Source organism: Acomys minous, assembly GCF_964271855.1.
Source record: "Acomys minous genome assembly, chromosome: 9".
Classification (NCBI taxonomy): domain Eukaryota; kingdom Metazoa; phylum Chordata; class Mammalia; order Rodentia; family Muridae; genus Acomys; species Acomys minous.
The window spans coordinates 88085651-88106619 of NC_140490.1; the positions used below are offsets into that span (position 1 = coordinate 88085651).

The following is a 20969-nucleotide window of genomic DNA, read 5'->3' on the forward strand; positions in this document are numbered from 1 at the left end:
TCATGGAGCATGGTGCCTGACAGGTCCTACTGGCACTGGACACTTGCAATATTGAGAAGCTTTATTAAGGCAAACTGAGACTACACGGTCCCCATGGCAGGAAGCCAACTGCACTAATCTATCAAGCATGTCCAACCTTTCCACAGTAAGACTGGGTGTCATCTATAGAGTTTGTTCTCAACAACTGTGCAACTTACCTACTCCTCCCAAATAAAATTGAGCGGGGGGGGGGGACCCCTCATAATGTTTTAGGTTTACCATTTTGTGTTAGATCATTCTTAGCTATCCTCTGCTTTGTGAATTAATAAGGGAAGCTCTTGCCTTCCCAGCATGCCCCAGTGATAATTGTTCTGTTGCCAACTCATAAAAATGCCCAGAGACCAGACCTGAGGAAGATGCTTGCCTCTGTCTCCTGCAGGGGACAACATCAATGTCAGGGCAGATCTCTACTCTATCAACAGAGACTCACATGAGAGTCAAACAACCACAGATCCAGCCTGAACAGCCCTCACTCCTCTCTGCTTTTCTGAGGGGGGGGGGGCGTAGCTACCCCACTACCCAACACCAGCAGATGTAAAACTTCCCAGTGCCTGTCATTACAGCAGTGTTAAGACTCACGGAAAATCAGAATTGTCAGGTCCTTGGTATTCTTTGAACGGTTTTTCTTTTTTTAAATATGTCTAGGCTTCTTCTCCACCCCTCTGTCAGGTGATGCCCAATACCCTGGCACCCAGGCCATGCCCCAAGCCGAATACAACCAGAACTGAACGTCTGGAACAGACTATCCACAAACAGAGCCTTCTGGGCAAAATGCTTCCTTCTTTCCTGCTCATCTATTGTAGATGACGGGCTTTGCTGTTGTTGCTTGCTTTTTTGTTGGCAAGGTTTCTCTACGTAGCCCTGGCTGCCCTGGAACTCACTCTGTAGACAAGGCTGGCCTCGAACTCACAGAGATCCGCCTGTCTCTGCCTCCCATGTGCTGGCCTTAAAAGCGTGCGCCACCGCTGCCTGACGGGTGCCATGTCTTTATGCTAGAAAGAAAGCCCTATCTGCCCACGGTACCATCTTTTCTATTATCTTCATTATTGTCCAGGCTACGGTCTGTGTGTCCACAGATGGGACTTGTGTCCCCGGGGAACCTGTCACTTCTCTTGCCTTTGAGCATTCCGTCATAGAGGACTCTCCTGTGCTCTGTTCTTCATATCCATCCCTGAGTCACTGGTACCCGGTGTCCCTTCAAAGTTCAAGCATAGCGTGAGTGCCTAGCACTCTTGTTCCTCGTGTGTTATTTCTGAAGACACCCCTCCCCCGCCCTAGGAGAGGACTATGAGTTGGTGGCTACACAGGAACTCTCGTCTTACCACGTCCTACCTGGTTGAAGGACTAGAGGCAAATGGACTTCCCTAAGCCTCAGTGTCCCCTCCTGGAAAACACTGATCTGCCTAAGAGAACGAATGCAAAGGGCTGGAGAGATGGCTCAGTGGTTAAGAGCACTGGGCTGTTCTTCCAAAGGTCCTGAGTTCAATTCCCAGCAACCACGTGGTGGCTCACGACCATCTATAATGAGATCTGGTGCCCTCTTCTTGCCTGCTTGTTCACATGCAGGCTGGATACTGTATAAGTGATAAATAAACGAGAGAGAGAGAGAGAGAGAGAGAGAGAGAGAGAGAGAGAGAGAGAGAACAAATGCAGAGCAAGTGCATTGCACAGTGCTCTATGAACAGCGCTGGCTCTGAACAAGTTGTAGAATGAAACAATGGAATCGTTGTACAATTCCCAGTATTTAAAGACCGCAGCCCCTTCCTTGCTTATTTTCTTTCTCTCGTCCTCTTTCCCTTCCTTCTCCTTGCTCCTTGCTTCCTCTTCCCCTTTTCTTCCTTCTCCCTCCCCCTTCCTTCTCCCCCCTCTCTTTCACGTGTGTGTGTGTGTGTGTGTGTGTGTGTGTGTGTGTGTGTGTGTGTGTGTGTGACATGTAGCAGTTAAGAGTGTGGGCTGTGAACCTGAGCTACTAAGTTCATGTCTGCCTTTCTCACTCTGTGATCTGGGTACTACACCCAACAACGTCCTTGAAATTTAGTTTTTTCATCTGAAAAACGGATGTCATAGGCAAAAGAGTCTCTTGGCGTGTGAGTAAGGGAGGGTTAGGTAAAACCAGGCAAAGAAAGCGCTTCGCTGTCATGACCTTCTTGGCATGCCCAGCTGAGTTCCCCCTTTGATCTCCTGTTATTTTCCCAGTTGGATCCTTGGATCTCTTGGTATTCTGAAAAGAACACGGCCTCCGATACCAGGAAAAACCCCCACTCTGGCCCTTCCCTTTCATTGATGGGGGCAACTCTGGGCCTCCATCTCCCTCCTATGAAAACCATCTCCCCCGAGGCTGTTATGATGGTCTGGAGAAATCCTCTGAGCTCCCCAAGAAATGACTGTGGCCCACTCACCTGCCCCTCCCTGAGCAGGATAGCAGACCCACAGAGGACCAGGAAGAGAAGGGAAGAAATGAATTAGCATCAGCAGCATGCCTGGCACATAGTAGGTACTCAGAAAAGTAGGGGTTTGTCTATTACGTATGTATTCAGAACTTGACTCCATGAGGCCTCAAATCAAGCTTTCCAAAATGCAAGCAGAGATCCCCAGTTCTTGAGGAATTAAGGGTGGGTGTCTTTGGCAAGCAAATGCCTATTGGCTCTAACTGGGTGCCAGACAGTCTAGCAGGTGCCGATCACTGTGCTCAGCACAGGGAGCCGTGAGCTCTAGGGAAAGCGTGAGAATCAAGGGAAGATGTTTCAAGTTACTGCCTACACGGTAAGCACCTTCTCTTTAGACCTGTGTGAGTGGAAACACCACGGGGCAGAATGAGGACCATGGCTTCCTGTTGTGGGGAAACCAGCAGCCCCTCTCCTTGGGGACAGGCGGTTTTAACTGGTAGGCAGGTAGGCTTATTCAAACAGAATACCGGCTGCTCCTCCAGAGAACTCCAGAACAAACATAGGATGAGTTACAATGGCCTGTGGTTCCACTTCCAAGATACCCAACCCTTTTTCTGGTCTCTGCAGGATCTTGCATGCAAGTGGTAAGCATAAACCATATAGGTGTGTGTGTGTGTGTGTGTGTGTGTGTGTGTGTGTGTGTGTGTATGTGTGTGTGTGTGTGTGTGTGACAGGGAGAGAGAGAGAGAGAGAGAGAGAGAGAGAGCCTACACACACACACACACACACACACACACACACACACACACACACACACTAAATCTTTCTAAAAAGGCAGTGTCCACATCAATGTCACAACATTTGGGCACTTAACATGTAGTTTATTTTAACAGTAGGGTTTTTATACTGGACCTCTTTCACATAAAAGCTAGCGTAAAGGAATAGGGCGCCCCCGCATAGTATGTGTAAGATGCCAAACTCACCGAGGCAGGCAGGGAGCGGCGTCCTAGCAGTGAGTCCTGGGTGGAACTCAGAAGCTTCCAGAATGATCTGAGATACAAGGTACACACTATACCAAGAGGCACCACCCACCAACCCCCCCACAGGAAGGACCAGCTGTGGGCACCCTTACCCTGCTACTTGCTGCCAGCACCAGGTCCCCATGACGGTGTACCCCAAAGAATTGCAGGTTGAGCTACTTCCTCCCGCCAGAAATTAATCACCCAAGACTGTAGTGAAGCGTGTGAGCTAGAATGTGTGCCTCTTCATCTTCCTACCGGTTATAGGTTTTAGTAGGTGAAGGGAAGCAGAGTTAGGATATTGTCTGGGCAGTGGTGGTTAGGCCTAGGTGAAAAAGAAGAAACCGACAGTTTTGAAAGTATCTAGTCACCTTGCAATCGGTTGCCAAAATGGCTTCAAGCTAGTTGCCCTCTTGCCTCTCATCCTCCCCGTTTCCCTCCCCCACCTCCATTTCTCTCTCTCTTCTTCTTTTCATACGTCCCTCCTCTGTATCCATAGAGGCCCATATTCATCACACATAGACATCCTTTCTTTTTAGGAATCTCAGTGCCGGGGACTTTAAGTAGATCCCACAACCCACAGGACGTCTCAAACCAAGTCTCCCACCTGGCCTGGGCTTCTCTCCTGTGAGCGTGGCGTGGGCTTCCTGGGCTTCCTGGGCTTCCTGGGCTTCCTGGGTGCATGCAGCTGGGGCTCCCCTCACACACAGCATCCCCTCCTCTGTATCTGTGAGGCAGCCAGGAATGAGAGTGTCCTGAAACCTGGGACCTGATGGGTCCCAGGAGGCAGAGCGCTGTTCCTTCTATCCCAGCAGAGTTCAGTTTTTTAAAATTTCAAATGGAGCCTTGATTAGAGTAAATGCTTCTCTCTCTCTCTCTCTCTCTCTCTCTCTCTCTCTCTCTCCCTCTCTCTCTCTCTCTCCTCTTCTGCCTTGCTCTTTTAATCTAAAAGCCTGGCATTTGTAGAAAGGTCCCCTACGCAAACAACACCAACTTCACAAACTCTGTCCACCGAGTGGAAAATGAGACTTTGACAGTATGAAGGGCCCTCTCACAGCCGACACTCCGCCTTCTAGAAACCATCCTTGTAGTTTTCCAGGTTTTGATGGTTTAACTGAAGGTTCCAAGGCCTCTGCAATCCTTCCTTACAAACTTCCAGAACTTTCCCAGCCAGATGTATATACATTCTATGATGCCAAAACATGCCTTATGGAGAAGTTGCTCTGTGTTTTGTATTTTCTGTTTGACAAGTCAACAAGTAAAGAGACAAAACTTTTAAACAAACATTCATCACCGAAGGACAACATGAAGTGATCTGGTTTTCTTTTTTTCTTTCTTTTTTTTGAGCAAAGAACTTTATGCAAACACTAATGTTTGACTCTTTAATTTAGTTTCTCATGTTATGGCAATCACTGCCCCCCCAACTATCTCATTGCTGCTTCATAACTATAATTGTGCTACTGTTATAAATTGTAATGTAAATGTGTGTGTTTTCTGATGGTCTTAGCTACAAAGGGGTCAAACCCATGGACTGAGAACCCACTAGCCTAGATTTATAGCCTGCAGAACTGAACACTATAGCGTACACTTGGGTAAATATTTAGTCGATGAATTTCATCATTAGTAAGTTTGAGTTTATAATATGTGTTCAATTCTGGGGATATTTGAAATCCTAATTACTCCAAAGGGAACCTGGCTCCTTTGTGAACAATTAGACTCAGCACATAATCAGGCTGAGTGCACATACACACACCCAAATTTAGACTAATCATACTGAAAATGATAACAGGGAACTCAAAAAAGTCACTCATGATCAGTTTTAAAGTTATAAATTCTATAATTGTAACATCCAAGGAAACACTTTTTCCTAATGGGATGCACAGTGACTTTTGCCTTCCCATCTGCAAGACTCAAAACAAATTCATTAACACGATTTTCTCAACAAGATACACTTGGGCCTCAAAATCAGACATTGGCTTGAAGATGTAATTAGTGGTTACTACTTACTCATTTGAATGACCTTGCCCAAGGTCAGCTCCAAGACCCAGCCACTTGCATAGACTGATGTTGCATTTTTCCCACCGTGATGGTCTCAGGCCATCATGAAGTGCCAATTCTCTGCTCATATTAAGTAACTACTTGCTGTATTCAGCAGCCACAGGCTACATCTGAACAATGCTACCTGTTAGCACAGTTGTGTGGCTGGAAGACTGGACCTAAAGCACTTACTAACCCTCACCCAGAGCTTCCTTGCCTCCTTTAAATTAAAATGAATGCAAAGAGGCTGGGTGTGCAGTACACACCTTTCTTTAATCCCAGCACTCAGGAGGCAGAAGCAAGCGGATCTCCGTGAGTTCAAGGCAAATGTGGTCTACAAAGCCAACCCAGGACAGCCAGGATTACAAGAAAAACCCTGTCTTTAAACAAATCAAAACAACAACAAACAAACCAAATGAACGCAGGATAGCCCAGTGCTTCTAGACTTCCTGTTCAATAATTATTGGCTGTGCACAGGCAGATTACACTTTGGGGGTTTATCGAGGATTAAATAACCACAAACTTAGGGCCTAGGCACAGAGTTTAAAGAACCCATCCCTGCTCTTGGCTCTGGAGAGATGGCTCATCAGTTAAGAGCACTGGCTGCTCTCATGGAGGACCCAGGTTTAATTCCCAGCACCCATATGTTGGCTCACAACTGCCAGTGTGAAACTCCAGTTTCAGGGATCTGGTGCCCTCTTCCGGCCCCACAGCCACCAGGCACACAATTGATGCAAACACCTACAGACATACAAGCAAAGTACTCAATCATAAAAATTTTTTAAAATCTGTAAACAAGTAAAATTTTAAATAAAGTAAATAATTCTTGTTCTCAGGGTCAAGCACAACACAGTAGAAACTACCTAATTTACTAGCACAGGTTAATGCTATCCTGGTTGCCTAAATTTGGACCAAAATCAGATGATAGCATATGGTTGCATCTCAATCTTTTCTGCTTTTTATGATCTCTCTCTCTCTCATTGTGAGTGTGTGTATGTGAGTGTGTGTGTGATATGAATGTGTATATGACTCCTTAGCCTTTAATTTAAAAATGCACACCCACAATTCAGGCCAAAAAAAAAAAATCAAATTACAAAGACAGAAACAGAGCAAATTGTCATTTTTGTTTTATATATACAAAAACACACACAAAGAGAACATGGAAACAAAACATATAAAGCGTGTGTGTGTGTGTGTGTGTGTGTGTGTGTGTGTGTGTGTGTGTGATGGCTCAGAAAGTAAGAGTGCTTACTGTGTAAGTCTGAGGACCTGAGATCGAACCCCCAGAGTCTAGATAGAAAGACAGACATGGCCACCCATGAGTGTGCTTGCCCTATTGCTGTGTGAGGTACAGAAAGGGGGGCGTTGGAGCTTGTAAGCTGCTAGCCTAGATGGAGGTTCAGGGAGAGACTTTGTCTCTAGGAAGTGATAGAGCAGGACACCCGAGATCCTCCTCAGGCCTCCGCTGCGTGGGTATGTGCACCTACACTCACCCTCGGGGACGCATCACACACAAACAAATACGGCAGGAAGGGCAAAAGAACGCAATTCGCCATGGCGAAATGACTTTGAAAGAAAGACTAGACTTTCTGCTTCCTGGGAGCCAAGCATAAAATGGTTTAGTCTTTAAACAAGTGTGGTCAGCAAGCTGGAGAGCCAAGATGCGGGGAGCAGGGGTGGCTCATTCCAGAACCAGGACCAGAAAAGTCTGGGGACCTTCAGCAGGGTGTCCGGAGCAGAGTGCATCGCCTCCAGCCACCCCTAGATTTCTCTCTCTCTCTCAGTACCTGAATCCCAGTCTGCAGCTATCGCCTCTACAATGATGTATTTTCCGTGTCCCCTATGGACTGAGGAACGCAAGGATGAAATCACAGCACAGATGCAAAGTACCTTTTTTTTTTTAAATGTCAGAGGAAAGGTATAGAAGTGAAGAGTGAAGTTTATTCCTCAATCTAAGGCATTTTCAAAAGAAAAGGATCTCCTGACATTACAATGGGGCCTGGGATACAGTGCTATGGTAACTTGCTTGGGGTCCAGGGTTCCATCCCTAGGATTAAAATATTTTAAGAAGGAAGGAAGGAAGGAAAGAAAGAAAGAAAGAAAGAAAGAAAGAGGAAGGAAGGAAGGGAGGGAGGGAGGGAGGGAGGGAGGAAGAGAGGCCATTTCTAGCCATGAAGCATCTTGACATGTTGAGACAGTCTAAAAACTCTTTTCAGGAATCCGGTTCTCATTTTCCAACTAGACACCAAGCACTGAGCATGGATGGACCAGGCTTTTGTTAATAACATCAGGATCTGGCATTGCCTGAGTCGTTTCTAGGAACTGTGTGGTAAATTAAGTAATATACACACGCTCAGTGGGTTTTCACAGTGACCCAAGGCATGGGCCAGCTTTGCAAGCAAGGTCACTGAAGCTTAAGAAGGCACGTCAGATAGCTAGAAACTGACTGACCAGGACTTAAGCCTTGGTCTGTCTGGAGACTCCAAATCCCATGATCTTTCCACTAAATCCTCTTGTGTACACCTGACGTCATATTTTAACACACGCCTGTGACCGACAACATGCCTGTTAAGTTACCTAAAAACTACATGTGTCCTCCTCACCTTGCTTAGGAGCTCGTGTTTCCCTGGATGGCTCTTTCTGTGGTTTCTACGTGTGTGATACCCGCAACTAGGGCATCCTTGGCGATGAAGCCATGGCAACTAAGCTTCAAATGAGTCGCAAAAGATAGAGGCACGTTTCCCGTCCATAGTAAAGACGGGAATTCCTTCCTTATAGCCCCACTTTTTTTTCCAGCAGTAGATTAAAACTTCATCTCCATGGTTTGAAGGGTTATGGTAACATCTGGGGGGAGGGGAAAAGTAGCATCTTTTGCCTTGGCTAAAATGGCATGTGTTCTGTCGGTTATTCTTTGTGTCTTTGTCTCAACATCTTATCCTTTATAAGAGGAAAAAAGAAGAGTTAAGAGACTTTCGTGGGCATTAAGTGTGGCACTCAGAGGCAGACAGTAGATCCCTGTAGGTTGTCTGCAGTACCTTCCTCAGCACCCTTACAACCTTATCCATTGGCTAGACCGGCATGGCATAAAACACTGTGGGTAATAATGTACACTGATGATATTTTAGGGCTGGCAAGGTGACGGCTCAGTTGATAAAAAGGCGCAGGCCACGTGACCCTGCTGCCCTGAGGTAGATCCCAGAACACATACAAAAGATGGAAAGAGACAAGGGAGTCCCATAGAATTGACCTCTGGCCTTCGCACATGCGCCATGGTGCGTGGACACCCCATCTCCCCTGGATGATTAAAAAAATAAATTAAAAAATAGATTTTTTTTAAAAATGCAATTAATAGGGCAGGGTCTAGTGGTCCACACCCAGAACTCAGAAAGTAGATGCAGCTAGATCTCTGTGTGTTCAAGGCTAGCCTGACCTTCAAAGTGAATTCTACACAGTGAGGTCCCGTCTCAAAATAAAACAAAGATAATTTTTAAAGGCACAGAAGTCCCCTCCCCCACCCACCAGGGATGATCTCCCAAGACCCCGGTGCAACCCTGGGATTACAGACAGTACCTGTATGTACTCTCCTGTCTCCCAAGCACACTTATGTTAAATTTTAACTTATAGATTAGGTGCAGTAAGAGACTAACAGCAATAAAGTGAAATAATCATAATTATATGGTAGGGGGAAACATTGTTTTAAACTTAGGCTTCTTACATGAAAAGTTTCCACCTGGTGTTTTCATAAAGTAGTGGACCTTGGAGAACAACTTCAGACACAGCAGAGCCACTGTGCACCTTGCCAAGCCAGACTCTGGGGCTCAGAAACCATAGCTGTGTCGAGAGACAATTGTGCATTTAGCCTGTTGCTGTCCCCTTTAGCCTGTTGCTGTCCCCTTTAGCCTCGTGGGCACAGTGCTTTCCCTAGGGGTTATGGTGGCCATTACACCAACGATGCATTTCACCATCTTAGCGAGCTGAAGATGTCTAGTGGGAACTAAAAACAGGCCCTCTCTCATCACCTTCACACTGTGCATCCACTGCCACTCTCCTGCAGGCTTGTGTCTGCCCAAAAGAAAGCAGAGAGTAAGCAATGTCAAGATTTCAGGATAGAGGCGTACAGCTTCTATGGCAGGGCTGACCCATAGGAGGTAGCAACCCTCTGCTTTCACTAGTCCAGATGGGGTTTTCCTTCATGTTTCTCACTCACTGAAGTTTCCCGTTTATTTATTTACTTGTACCCAACTATATACCCTAGAGAAGCAGAGGCGGCATTTTTTTTTTTTTTTTTAGTAAGCACCATGTCTAACAAAGGGCCAGATACACAGGAGACATGTGGTTTTTCTTGAATTCATTAATGAATGAGTGAGTGCAAGATTGTTCTGTACAGGAGATGCTACCTACCGGAAGTGTATGGGGGTGACCCCAGCTGAGACTCCTACCGGTGGGACATGGACCTGAAGTCGCCACCTCCTCTAGCCAGGTGGGACTTCCAGTGGAGGGAGGAGGACCCAACCCATCCATAAAACCTTCCACCCAAAATGTGTCCTGCCTACAAGAAGTGTAAGGATAAAGATGGGACAGAGATTAAGGGAATGACAAACTAATGACTGGCCCAACGTGAAACCCACCCCACGGAGGAGAGCCAACCCCTGACATAATGATACTCTGCTAAGCTTGCAGGAGCTAGAGAGGTCAAGGACACCATAAAAAGACCTACAGAGTAAACTATCCTGGGTCCATGGGGCTCACAGAGACTGAATCAATAACCAAAGAGCATGCATGGGTTGGACCTAACCCCCCCCCTCCCTACACATATGTAGCAGATGTGTACTGTGGTCAACATGTAAATCCTCTAACAATGGGAGTAGGGGCTGTCTCTGACTCTGTTGCCTGCCTCTGGGTCCCTTTCCCCTAGCTGGGCTGCCTCGGTGGGAGAAGATGTCCTTAGTCCTGCTGGGACGTGACATGCCAGGGTGGGTTGGTACCCATGGGTGGGGGGAGCCTCCCCTTCCTGAAGAGAGGAGGGGGGAGGGAATGAGGGAGGGGGCGTGAGGATGGAACTGGGAGGAGGAGGAGGAAGGGTACTTTGATCAGGCTGTAAAGTGATTAAATAAAGTAATGGAGAAGAAAAAAAAAAAAGATTGTCCTGTGTTTGAGGATCAACCGTTATCACATAGTCATTGCTATTATCCAAAGTCTTCCATGAAGAAATCAGACTCCCGCAGGGCGCTTTCTCTCGTCCATAGTAGGCAGTCAGTGATTCTGTATGCTCATGCACCCACTTTTCTCCCACCAAAAGGGTGTCAGATTCTCCTAACAGCCAGAGCCTGCCCTTTGCTTCCAACGTAAAAGCTATATAGGAGGGCTGACCAAGATGGTGGCTGTGAGGAGGAGGGCTTTTCCCTTACTTCTAGCCTTCCTATTACTGTCACCCACAGTGGTAACCTCACCTCAGCCAAACTCAAACCCTGCTTCATCCCACAGGGGCCATGGAGAGTTCTGGTAAGGTCTTATGGGCTGATGGTTCCATGCCTCCTAAGAGGCGGAACCCACTGTTATCTGATATGTCCCCTTTGCCTCTGAGTTCTAAGAGGGGCCTTGCAGTCCCTTGTCTCAATGTAGCCACACTTTCTGTTGAAATTTATACTCTGAAGTCCTTGACACCTGCGTCTGTGGCCTTGGTGTCCCCGGGGTCTGCTGCCCAACTAAGAGATTGAATGAAACCCAAAGGTTTTTTTTTTTTTTACTTTCACCTGATACCTCTCAATAATCGATCTCTGAGCTCATCGAACTGCACTTCTCTAAGGAGACTGGGGGAGGGGCGTAAGCGATTTCTCCCACCTTTTTCATCCTGAAGAGTTTCGGGACCCCTAGAGGGGCAGCCGAAGAGGCTCTCTAGAGACGGGTAGAACATGTAGGGTGGGCAGTCAGCGGCCTGAGGAAGCGAAGTTCTGCCTTCCCTGAATTCTGGTTTGTGATGTCATCACTTTAGATCTTCTCCGTGGCTTCGCGGCAGCCACCTTAGCTTCTCTTAGAACCATGGCCTTCCGGTGGTGAGAACGGAAAAGAGCTGCCCTGCTTCACAACGCTGCCTCCCTCATTCAGGAGGTGTGAGGACCCATGTCCCCGAAACTACAGACAAAAGAGCCTGGTAGGTGTCACAATGCTATGTGTGTCATCAGACACTGGACGTGGCTATGTCGCTGAGTAGCACAATATTACCTAACACATAGCCATTTTGTTTCTCTTTGAGACAGTATCTTGTAAGTATCCTGGATGGCTGAGTCTTTGCTACTTAGCCCAGGCTAGCCTCAAGCTTTACCACCACCATCCTCTTGACTGTGCCTCCAGAGTGCTGGAATTACAGATGTGTGCCAGGCTCAAATATAGACTTTAAAATATATATATATATATATATATATATATATATATATATATATATATATATATATATATATATATATATCTACTCCATACTTATGGACGAGTCGACAGCGTCTCAAGTGGGAAGGACTCTTTTGCCCAAAGCGTCATCTGCGGATGTGAGGTACAGGAAAGAAATAGAGTGCGGTGTCCCTTTGATGGTGCATTTGGGAAAACTGGCTTGCACTGTGCTCCTCTCCAACATGAGAGCCTCTGGTGCTGCTGCCCTCAATACCCGGAAGCCTCCGTTAACATTGAGCAGAGCTCCCATAAAAATCTAGTACCTTTTTGTAAATCCTTTCAGGAGGGAGGGTATTGGGAGGCGGTAAGACTGCACCTTAGGCTGACATTGAGGAAATAATTAAGGATCTTTTAAAACGAGCTAGTCAAGGCTCTTGACTGTTAAGTTCCCCATGTGTTTTAGAATATTACTGGTTTGGGGAGACAGTCACTGTGAGACATAGTTCAAACCGTGCTATCATATTGTTTCCTGGGTCCCATTTAGTAAAGCCAAACCGGGAAGAGGGCTCAGTTTAATTTGTTGGAGAATCTCAGTCTGAGTTGTCCTGTCGGGTCTTTTCACAGGCAGCGACATATAGTCTGGGAAGGGCTTGATTGACTTAAAGTCCAATTACAAGTGGCTGAGCCCCAAAGATAACTCAAGCTCTTCGGCTGGTTAGAGGGTGTACCCTCTCCACCTCGGATATGTCTCTCCAGGCAACTAACCCATCACTTTTTCAGATCCGTTTGAGGAGAGGGATGAGAAAATTCCTCCGGGGAGACCCACGGGGTCGTGGGGGAAGAAAAGCCGGAACCTTCCACGATAACTAGCCTGTGGCTCTTTTGGGGGAGGCGGCGTACCGGCCAGCTGGCGCCTCACTTAGGACCAGGAGGGAGGCTGGAAGAGAACCCGGAGAGCTGAGGCGGGAGCAAGAGTGTACAAGCCGGCTGGGAAAAGGTGTAGCTGCTGGAGAGAAATTAGTGTCCTTGGCCACTCTGGGAAGCAGGACGGTCCAGCACTCACACAGCGCCGCCGGGAAGGCCCCAAACAAACTCCTCTCCCTCCTTGCTCTCGGCCCTTTGTTGTCCGCCTCTGGCTCCCGCTCATGCCCTCGGGTCCCCCGCCCCCCTGAAGTCACCCCAACTGCACTCATAATATTTTGCTTTGCGCCGGGTCTGTTTTCCACCACCAACTTCCAGCGGTCTCCATGGCGACGCACTGGGGGTAGGAGGAGTGGGGGGTGGGGGGGGGTGGGGGGCGCGGCGGCTGTTCAGATCTCAGGCCTGAGACACGAAGCAGCCTCTGCTAACTTTTCCCGGTCTCTGGGGTACCCGCACTGGGAAGAGTGCGCTATCCCGGGCCCGGCCTGCTGGAATCTCGAGCCCGCGTGGAATCAAGCCTGTGGTACTGGGGCCGAGTGACTCAAGACTGCAACCGTGGATCTTTGGAACCTCGGAACCACCCGACATTCGCTGGACCCTGCTGCCAAGCTCAGATACTAGCAGGTGTCAAGGGTGGAACCATGTACGTCCACCTTCCTGGCCACACACACACACACACACACACACACACACACACACACACACACACACACACACACACACAATCACACACGTCTAGTTCAGCACCTGAGCAAGGCTCAGATCTTTAGCTGCAGGACAGGAGGGTCCCAGGCCTGTTCCCACAGGATGCTCTCTACCCCGTGGGCAAAAACCTAAGGCCCGAGGATCTCTCACCTTAAGGCCCATGAAACTAACCTGGACCTAATGCCATGTCACCTGCCAGCAGTGGGCCTCATGCATTCAGATCCAATTCGAGACTCTTTGAACGCCCCCCCCCCGCGCCCCCTCGCCGCAGCTCCGAGTTCTGGAGGTAGGGGTGAAAACAGAGTCGAGTTGGAAACTTCCAGTGGGAGTGCCACAACGGCTCTCTCAAACAAGCCATCCCGTTTAACAAGAAAAGACCCTCCTGCCGCGTAGGCGATCAACCGGTCCTAGCCCCACTTGGCACAAATTCTTGGTGGCTGAAAATTCTATCCATTATTCCTTGCTCATTCTTGAATTTCCGAGTAAGTTGCACCTGAACATCGCTGCTCTGTACAAGGGCAGCCACAAACAAGTAGCTACCCTCAGCGGCCCTCGTAGAGAGCGAGGGCCAAACTGGTCTAAGCACCCACTTTGGGGCAGGGTGGATCGCGCGCGCCAACCGTTAAACTCGGTCCCGGCGGAGCCGCGTGTCGATGTATCCTGAGGGCATCCGTTGCTTTTGCAGCCCGGCGGAGCTTGGCGAAGCCGCCAGAGTCCCATCTTAGAGGGTCTTTGCTTTGTGGTGCTGAGAAACCAGAAAGCCGATGACTGAGGAGGCGCGCGCCGGCTCCCGGGCCTCTCCCGACGGGGCTATTGTCTGGACCCCACACTTGTAGTGTATTTTGGAGAAACTCAAGGAATATATTACCAGCTCGATGTAGGGAACAAAGGGGTGAGTTTCCGCAGGTCACTCTGAAGTGGGCCCAAAGCAGGCCACTAGAGCCCCGGCCCCTACAAAAACCGTTCTCCCATGCCCGAGGCACTTTGCGGGGATTTTCCTTTTAAGAGACAGAGACTGCAGCTTCGTTTTACCGGCCCCTCTGAACATGGATGCTAGAGACTTCGCTCCAGCAAGTTCTGTGAGCCTGTTGTTTGAGCCCGTTAAGAATGAAATAACTGATTTCGTGTTTTTTTTTAAGTCCAGCGCAAGCTCACATCAAGGAAACAGAATCGAACTGCCCAGTGAAGCGGTGGGCTCTGCAAGCCCAGGGAGGGAAATGAACTTTTACATAACAAGAGAAACCCAGAAGAAAGACTAATTGGATTAATTCTCCCGAAGGGAGGCGAAGGAAGGCTCCTGGATCGGACCTCGGCACTTCGTTTGTCAAGAGTTTTGCATGTGAAATGTCACCTGGTGCGCCTGGAGTGACTTCTCAATTGGTGCCCATTAACCAAAACTTTTGATTTTAAGTTCAGGAGTGTAATCTAGGGCTGTATCATACGTATGAGAGAGGGGGCCGGCGAGCACTGGGGTTCCATAACCCATTTGGGGTGTTAGCAGGTGGCGTGGAAGTGGCCTGTGCCCACACAGCCACATGATAATCCGGGATTAAAAAGAGAAAGTGTCCACAACTTTACAGCACTCCGCAACAAACACCCAAGGGACTCTAGTCCTGTGGAGGGATCAAATAAAAACCCAGCTGGGACACGCCAGCTTTGAGGCGTGAGGATGCCCCCTCCTCACCGTGTACGGACCCCTTGAAAATACTCAGCCACTAATTCTGTACAAATGGGTTTAATCTGGTTAAGTGCGTTCACTTTTTATGTTGTGGCTTTTAGGTCTTCCTTGAGTTGAAAATAATAATAATATTGAAGCAAAAGCTCTTCCTTCTCCGTGCCCAGCATTGCTGGCGTGTGGAAAAGACCGTAACAGGGCCTGAGGGTCTCCTCAGCAGGGTGCGCCCTCCAGGCAAGACCGCATCTTGCCTTAGTGCGCTTGCAGCTAAGGAGGACTTCGGAGCCTCAGACTTTAGCCACTCTCCGGGGGGTTCACAGGCAGCCAAGGGAAACGTGTGGGCTTGACTGAGCCGGGGACAGAAAAGTACACCGGAATTCCACAATGTCCCTGGGTCCGCAGTCTCCACCACCGGGTTTGTAACGTAGGCCGTGAGAGGCCTGGGAACTTTCCTCCCCAAACGGAAGAACGAAGTTCCATCACGCAGCGTTTTTTGAGACCTGCCTTAGGGGTAGGTGGAGTGGGCAGAGCTGTCTGCGGTGTTTATTTGCAAGCGAGTTCTGCGTCAGGGCACAGCTGAGGCCATCAGGCACTTGTTGATCGCGCTGCAATGCCCTCACATTCTCCCTGTTTTCAGTCAAGCTGCTGCCTCTGCCCAGGCTGCCTGCCCTCCTCCCTATCACCCGCAAGAAACTCCAAAGCTGCGGCCCAGCAAGGATTGGAGTGGCCTGGCGGAGAGACTGGGCCTAGGGGAGAAAGTAAACTTTTTGAGAACTTCTTCATGGAAAGAACACGGGGAAAGTCACTGAGAATTTGAAAGTGTGGCGGGTCCCGAAAGATGCTAAGCGTACAAGTTGACGGGGGGGGGGGGGAGGTCGACTGGAGAAGACGCTGGGTATTTTCGCTGTAAGAAATCCCGTACCCTTCCTTTTCTGTTGTGGACCGTGGCGACCCTAGTCCCCAATGTCCACCACACAGCCCTCAAACTGCCGGCCAGTTCGCAAAACTCAGTGCCAGGCCTTTACTGAAGCTCTCTCTGCATTCTGTTTCCCCGCCAGCAAGGTTACAGCCTCCGGGTGGAGCGGCTGGTGAGTTGTCTCTCCGCGGCCGAGAGGCTACATTCCTGGGCTCCCACCTCTCGCAGCTCAAAGCTACGAATGCCCCGGGACCACCGGGTTCGCCGCCGTCACTTCCTCCAGCTGCGCGGCTCCTGAAGCGGGAGCCTCCTGGGAGCGAAGAGACGCGGTACGGGGTCGCCCTCCCCCGCCTTTGGAGCATTGGGGGGGCCCTCACCCCAGATCCTAAGCACACCACTAGCGTGCCCAGCGGTGGGGCACCCGGGGCCTGGCAGGGGATCGCTGGCTCGCAAAGTTCCTGCGAGCAGTAAGACCTCGAGCTCGCCGCGAGCCAGAGAGCATCTTTATGCAACTTTATGTCCAAGTGAAAGCGCGCTCCTCAGAGTGCGCGCACGCGCACACACGCATTTGCACTCACACACACTTCCATGCATCCACTTACATACTTAGTAGCGCTGGACCGAAAACTTCTGCACGCTCTCCTCATCTCCTGGGATCCCACTGTCAAGTTGACCCGCCTGAACTTTTTTTTTTTTCAGCTCTTTCTGAAGTACCGCCCGCCCTGTCCCTTCTCCAACCTCCCCCCCCCCATCCCAATGTTTCCCCACCAAAGTCCCACCAGGACTAACCTGTGGAATCCATGTCGGGTTCCTCCAGTAACCCACAATGCATGCTCTTCCCATGGACAGCACAGACGCCCCCCAAAAGTCCTGATATTTGGGGATCCCCTGTGCTAGAGATGCCCAGGGAGGAAGGGAGGGAAAGGAGGGAAGGAAGGAAGGAAGGGGTAGTGAGAGAGAGAGAGTGAGGGAGAGGATGGGTGAGAGGGCAAAAGAATAAAGGGGGGGAAAGAAAGAAGCAGACGAAAGAAAAGAGGCAAAGAAGCAAGAGAAGGAAGCGAGCTAGAGCAGAGGGAGAGAGCTTGCGAGCGAGCGAGCGAGCGAGGGGACACTCAGTAATCCAGTCGGGCAAAGCCAAACCCGTCAAAATGTTTGCGGATGTTTCATGGGAAAAAACATCATTTTATAGGAGCCCCGATGGGAGCAATGTCATTGATAGGCCAGCGGGCCTGATGAATGGCCGCTCGTCAGATGGGGCCGTGGCGAGGCGCACTGTGAAGCCCATTGTGGGCCTGTTTTGAATAAGAAAAGCCGCCTCCGAAAAGGGGGGCTCAGAGCGACGCAATCCCAGCCCTCCGACTTCCCCCTTCTATTATAGCATTAGCAACGTTTTTCTTATTTAAAGTTCCAGCGGCCTTCTCCAGCCTTAGCCCGGCACTCATTATAGGCGAAATCAAAATTGGCTTAGATCTGCCCCCCTCTCCGGTCCTCCCGCGCCCGGGCCCCGCGCGGTGTAGCCATGGATGGGCGTGCAGAAGGCGCCCGAGACCCAGGAGTCTCCTGTGCTGCCACGAGTGGGCCCAGCTCCTTTCTCCTCTCCCCTTAAGACACGTCCCATTTCTTCTTGAGTTAGATTTTGAGTAGGGGCCCTGGAGCAACGCAGAGGGAGTTTGTCTTGAGTTTCTTCCACGCAGATCCGCGGACATGCGTGGGAGTAGGAGAGTGGGGAAGGGAAACTGAAGCCTTAGGTCTCCATGCCCAGTCTGAGAGACAAGAAGGACGCTGTGCAGCGAGGGGGTGAGGGGCTGGCTTGCCTCCTCCAGAACTTTTATAACCCTTCTCTCTTCGCCCTACGGGTCTCTCCAGGTCTGGGAGCCTCGCTGCCTCGGTCTCCGTTTCTCCTTTGCTGCGTGTCTCTTTGTCTCTCCCTAGGACTGCGTCCCTTTGGGTCTCTGGGACGAACCCCCCTCACCCCCGCACCTCTTCCCATAACCCTGTATGTCAGTCTGTCTGCGTCCGAGTCCCTCCCTCTCCCCAAGTCCCCGGGCTGCCCCCCTCCGCCACCCTCTTGGTCTCCCCCCCACCCCCCCACCCCAGCCAGCAGCGGAGTTAGTGAGAAGCCCCGGCGTCCGAGTTGGGGACGCGGCTTTCCCAGGGACCCCCTCCCCGGCGCAGTTGAAAGTGCGGGAGGCGGGGGCTGGGGGGACCGCAAGTGGAAGGGGCGGGGGGGGGGGGGTCGGGCTCCCGCGGGCCCGGGAAAGTGGCCGCTCGCCGGTCGGCCGCGCTGTGATTAGAATATGAATGGGCTGGGCGGGCGGAAGAGAAAGGCGGATTACCCCGCTGCTTTGACCATGGACAGAGGCAGCGCCGGCGGCGCGGGGGCGGAGCGCTCCGGTCCCTCCCGCCGAGCCGGGTGCGCTTCTTGCCCGCGACCCCAGGCCTGCCCACGGCGGGCCTCCGGGAAGCCCCTGAGCTGTGCCTAGTGGGACAATGGTGGGAGGGGGTAAGGGACCAGCACGTGCCGCGTTAAGGTCACGGGATGCGGGGAAAGGGCAGCGCCGAGTGCCGGGCAGAAGGCTAAGCTGGGTTCGAATCCCGGCTTTGCAAATTCCTTCGTCTTTGTGGGCCTCAGCTGCCCTCGTCTGTGAAATGGGGTAACGCTCCTTCCTGTTGCTCTCCCGAGGCCCTGCTCGACCTCTGTGTGTAATCACCCCTTCTTGTTCAGGCTGCTTCTGAGTTCTAACCCGGGTTGTGTCTCCGGAGCTACAGCACAACCTCACACATGGATGTCTAGTGCCCAGAAGACCCCCGTACCCCCACCCCGACCAGGCAGACCCCCTTCCTTCTCTGTTGGTTGATGAAAAGCTTTGGCTGCTGAAGGGAATGAGTCCTAGAGCCTCACACCCTCGTGGGTTCGAAGTCGGAGATGAATGGCCAGGCCTATCTCTCAAAGCCTCACTGGCCCGTGGACGAAATGCCAGGATGCACGGCCAAAGCGGAGCTCCGCTGGGCGCATCAGGTGACAGTGAGGATCCTGTCTCCCGGGAGGGAGAGCGGGTACCACCTAGAGTGCTTGGGGGGGGGGTCCTCTGGAGAGTCATTGAGGCCCAGGTGATCTGCAGACTGAGATTGTAACGATCTATTGCTAGCAACGCAGGTGGAGGAGATGGACTAGAATGGCTTGCCCTCACTAGAGACCCGGAACCGAAAAGGACCGGGAGGTGGAGAAGCAGTGAGCTGCCGCTGGAGCGGCTGCGGGCCAATCACAGCTGAGGCTGGCGACAGGGCCCCTCCCACCCCTGCCTCGCCCAGCTTACCCTGAAAGGGGAAGAGGTTCTCTGAGTTTAGCCTGGGGTGAGGGGAGAAGCCAGCATGGCACGGATTATGTTCGTGAAGCACGCCTGTTGTATCATGAGAGGGGACAGACGTTACAGCTTGTCACTCAGGAGGTGACACTTGAGCTTTAAAAAAAAATGGTGCTATCGTTCACTGCAAGACAGATAAAAACTTCAAGACGATGCTACCCCAGGGGCTGACCATAACGGTGTGTTTGTGGAAACTCACTACCGTAGTGAACTCAAAGCCGTGGCAGCTTGCGCAGTTTTCGGAAAGTTTGCCGGTCCTTCGAGAAAAAGGCTTAGTTGAATGCTAGCAGCCACCACTGTCACAGACCTCAGTGATACCAAGTCAATCTAACCCCACTACACAATGAACAGATATCGTCGTCCCCTCTTTAGGGAGGCCGATTGGAGGTCAGTATGCTCTGATCCTATTTGTTGTTCCCCACAGCCCTGCACTTGCCAACTCTACCCTGTCCTCCTCATTATGGGTACCATGTCACGGGAGGTGGCAGCGTCATTCACACAGTTTCTAACCTCCCTCCACTCCCACGCCCTGGCTTTGTGCCCTGATGACTCTGGGTATGGTGACTGGCTTACCTCAGTCAAAAGAATCTGACTGTACAGCTCAGGTCCCGGCCAGCAGGAGGCCTGCCTCACCGGCACTTATGCCCTCTGCCTAGTGCTGGACTCTTGGCCTCCTGACTTGCCCTGCATGTAGCCCCCAGCTGGTTACTGGTCCCTCAATAAGTGATACATGTAGCCAGCTGGAACCTACCAGCAGCCTGGAGAGTCTCATGACTCCCCATGTGAATCTTCAGACCCATGAGCCAGAAATAAACACTTGCGGATATTAGCTCTGAAATCACAGCCTTATCACAGCCGTTGGTCTGTTATATTCTGTCTTATTTACGAGAATAGGAGTAATATTAATGACTGCTAGATCATTTCTTGAGCATCACGATGAATGAGTCATGGCTCTAACTGTTTAAATGAATTATTATTTAGTTGCCAGAACAATCCTGGGAGATAGGTATCATATTTATACCAGCCTTACACACAAGGCACAGAGAGGGTAAGTAACTTGCCTAAGATTGCACAGCAAGAAACAGTAGAGTCACTCCTTCAATCCAGGTAACTCGCCTTAAGAAAGAATAAGGCTGGAGAGATGGCTCAGTGGTTAAGAGCACTGCCTGCTCTTACAGAGGACCTGGGTTCAATTCCCAGCACCCACATGGTGGCTCACAACTGTCTATAAGTCCTGTTCTAGGGAATCGGACTTCAGATCACTCAGGCAGGTAAAACACCAATGTACCCTCAGCCTCTCAGCCACAAAGATGGATGGCATGTGCCATCCCGAGGACCACCAGAGGTCAGGCCTTTCTGCGTCTCCTGCCTACCTCACCCACATGAACATCTTCCCACATGGTCTGTGAAGCTCATCTCATCCTCCTGAGCCCCTCGATGGGGTTCTAGAACTCCATCTGCCCTCACTCTCTAAATTTCATCTATCTCCTTCCTCACCAGAGGCCTGGCTGGTCCCTAGGG

At 50.5% G+C, this 20969-nt stretch overlaps 1 protein-coding gene across 3 annotated transcripts in view; it reads right to left on the reverse strand.

Moving 5' to 3' along the window:
• RFX4 (regulatory factor X4) overlaps positions 1–17331 on the reverse strand; it is a 156451-nt gene extending 139120 nt beyond the window's left edge. For 2 of the 3 annotated variants that reach the window (XM_084796286.1, XM_084796285.1), the window contains exon 1: positions 11324–11447. In XM_084796286.1, the coding sequence (XP_084652412.1) occupies positions 11324–11396 (73 nt within the window). In that variant the 5' untranslated portion in view covers positions 11397–11447. Of the gene's footprint in view, positions 1–11323; positions 11448–16872 lie in introns of those variants that run through there. The other variant, XM_084796287.1, reaches the window with a different exon arrangement.
• Between the last annotated feature and the right edge of the window lie 3638 nt (positions 17332–20969).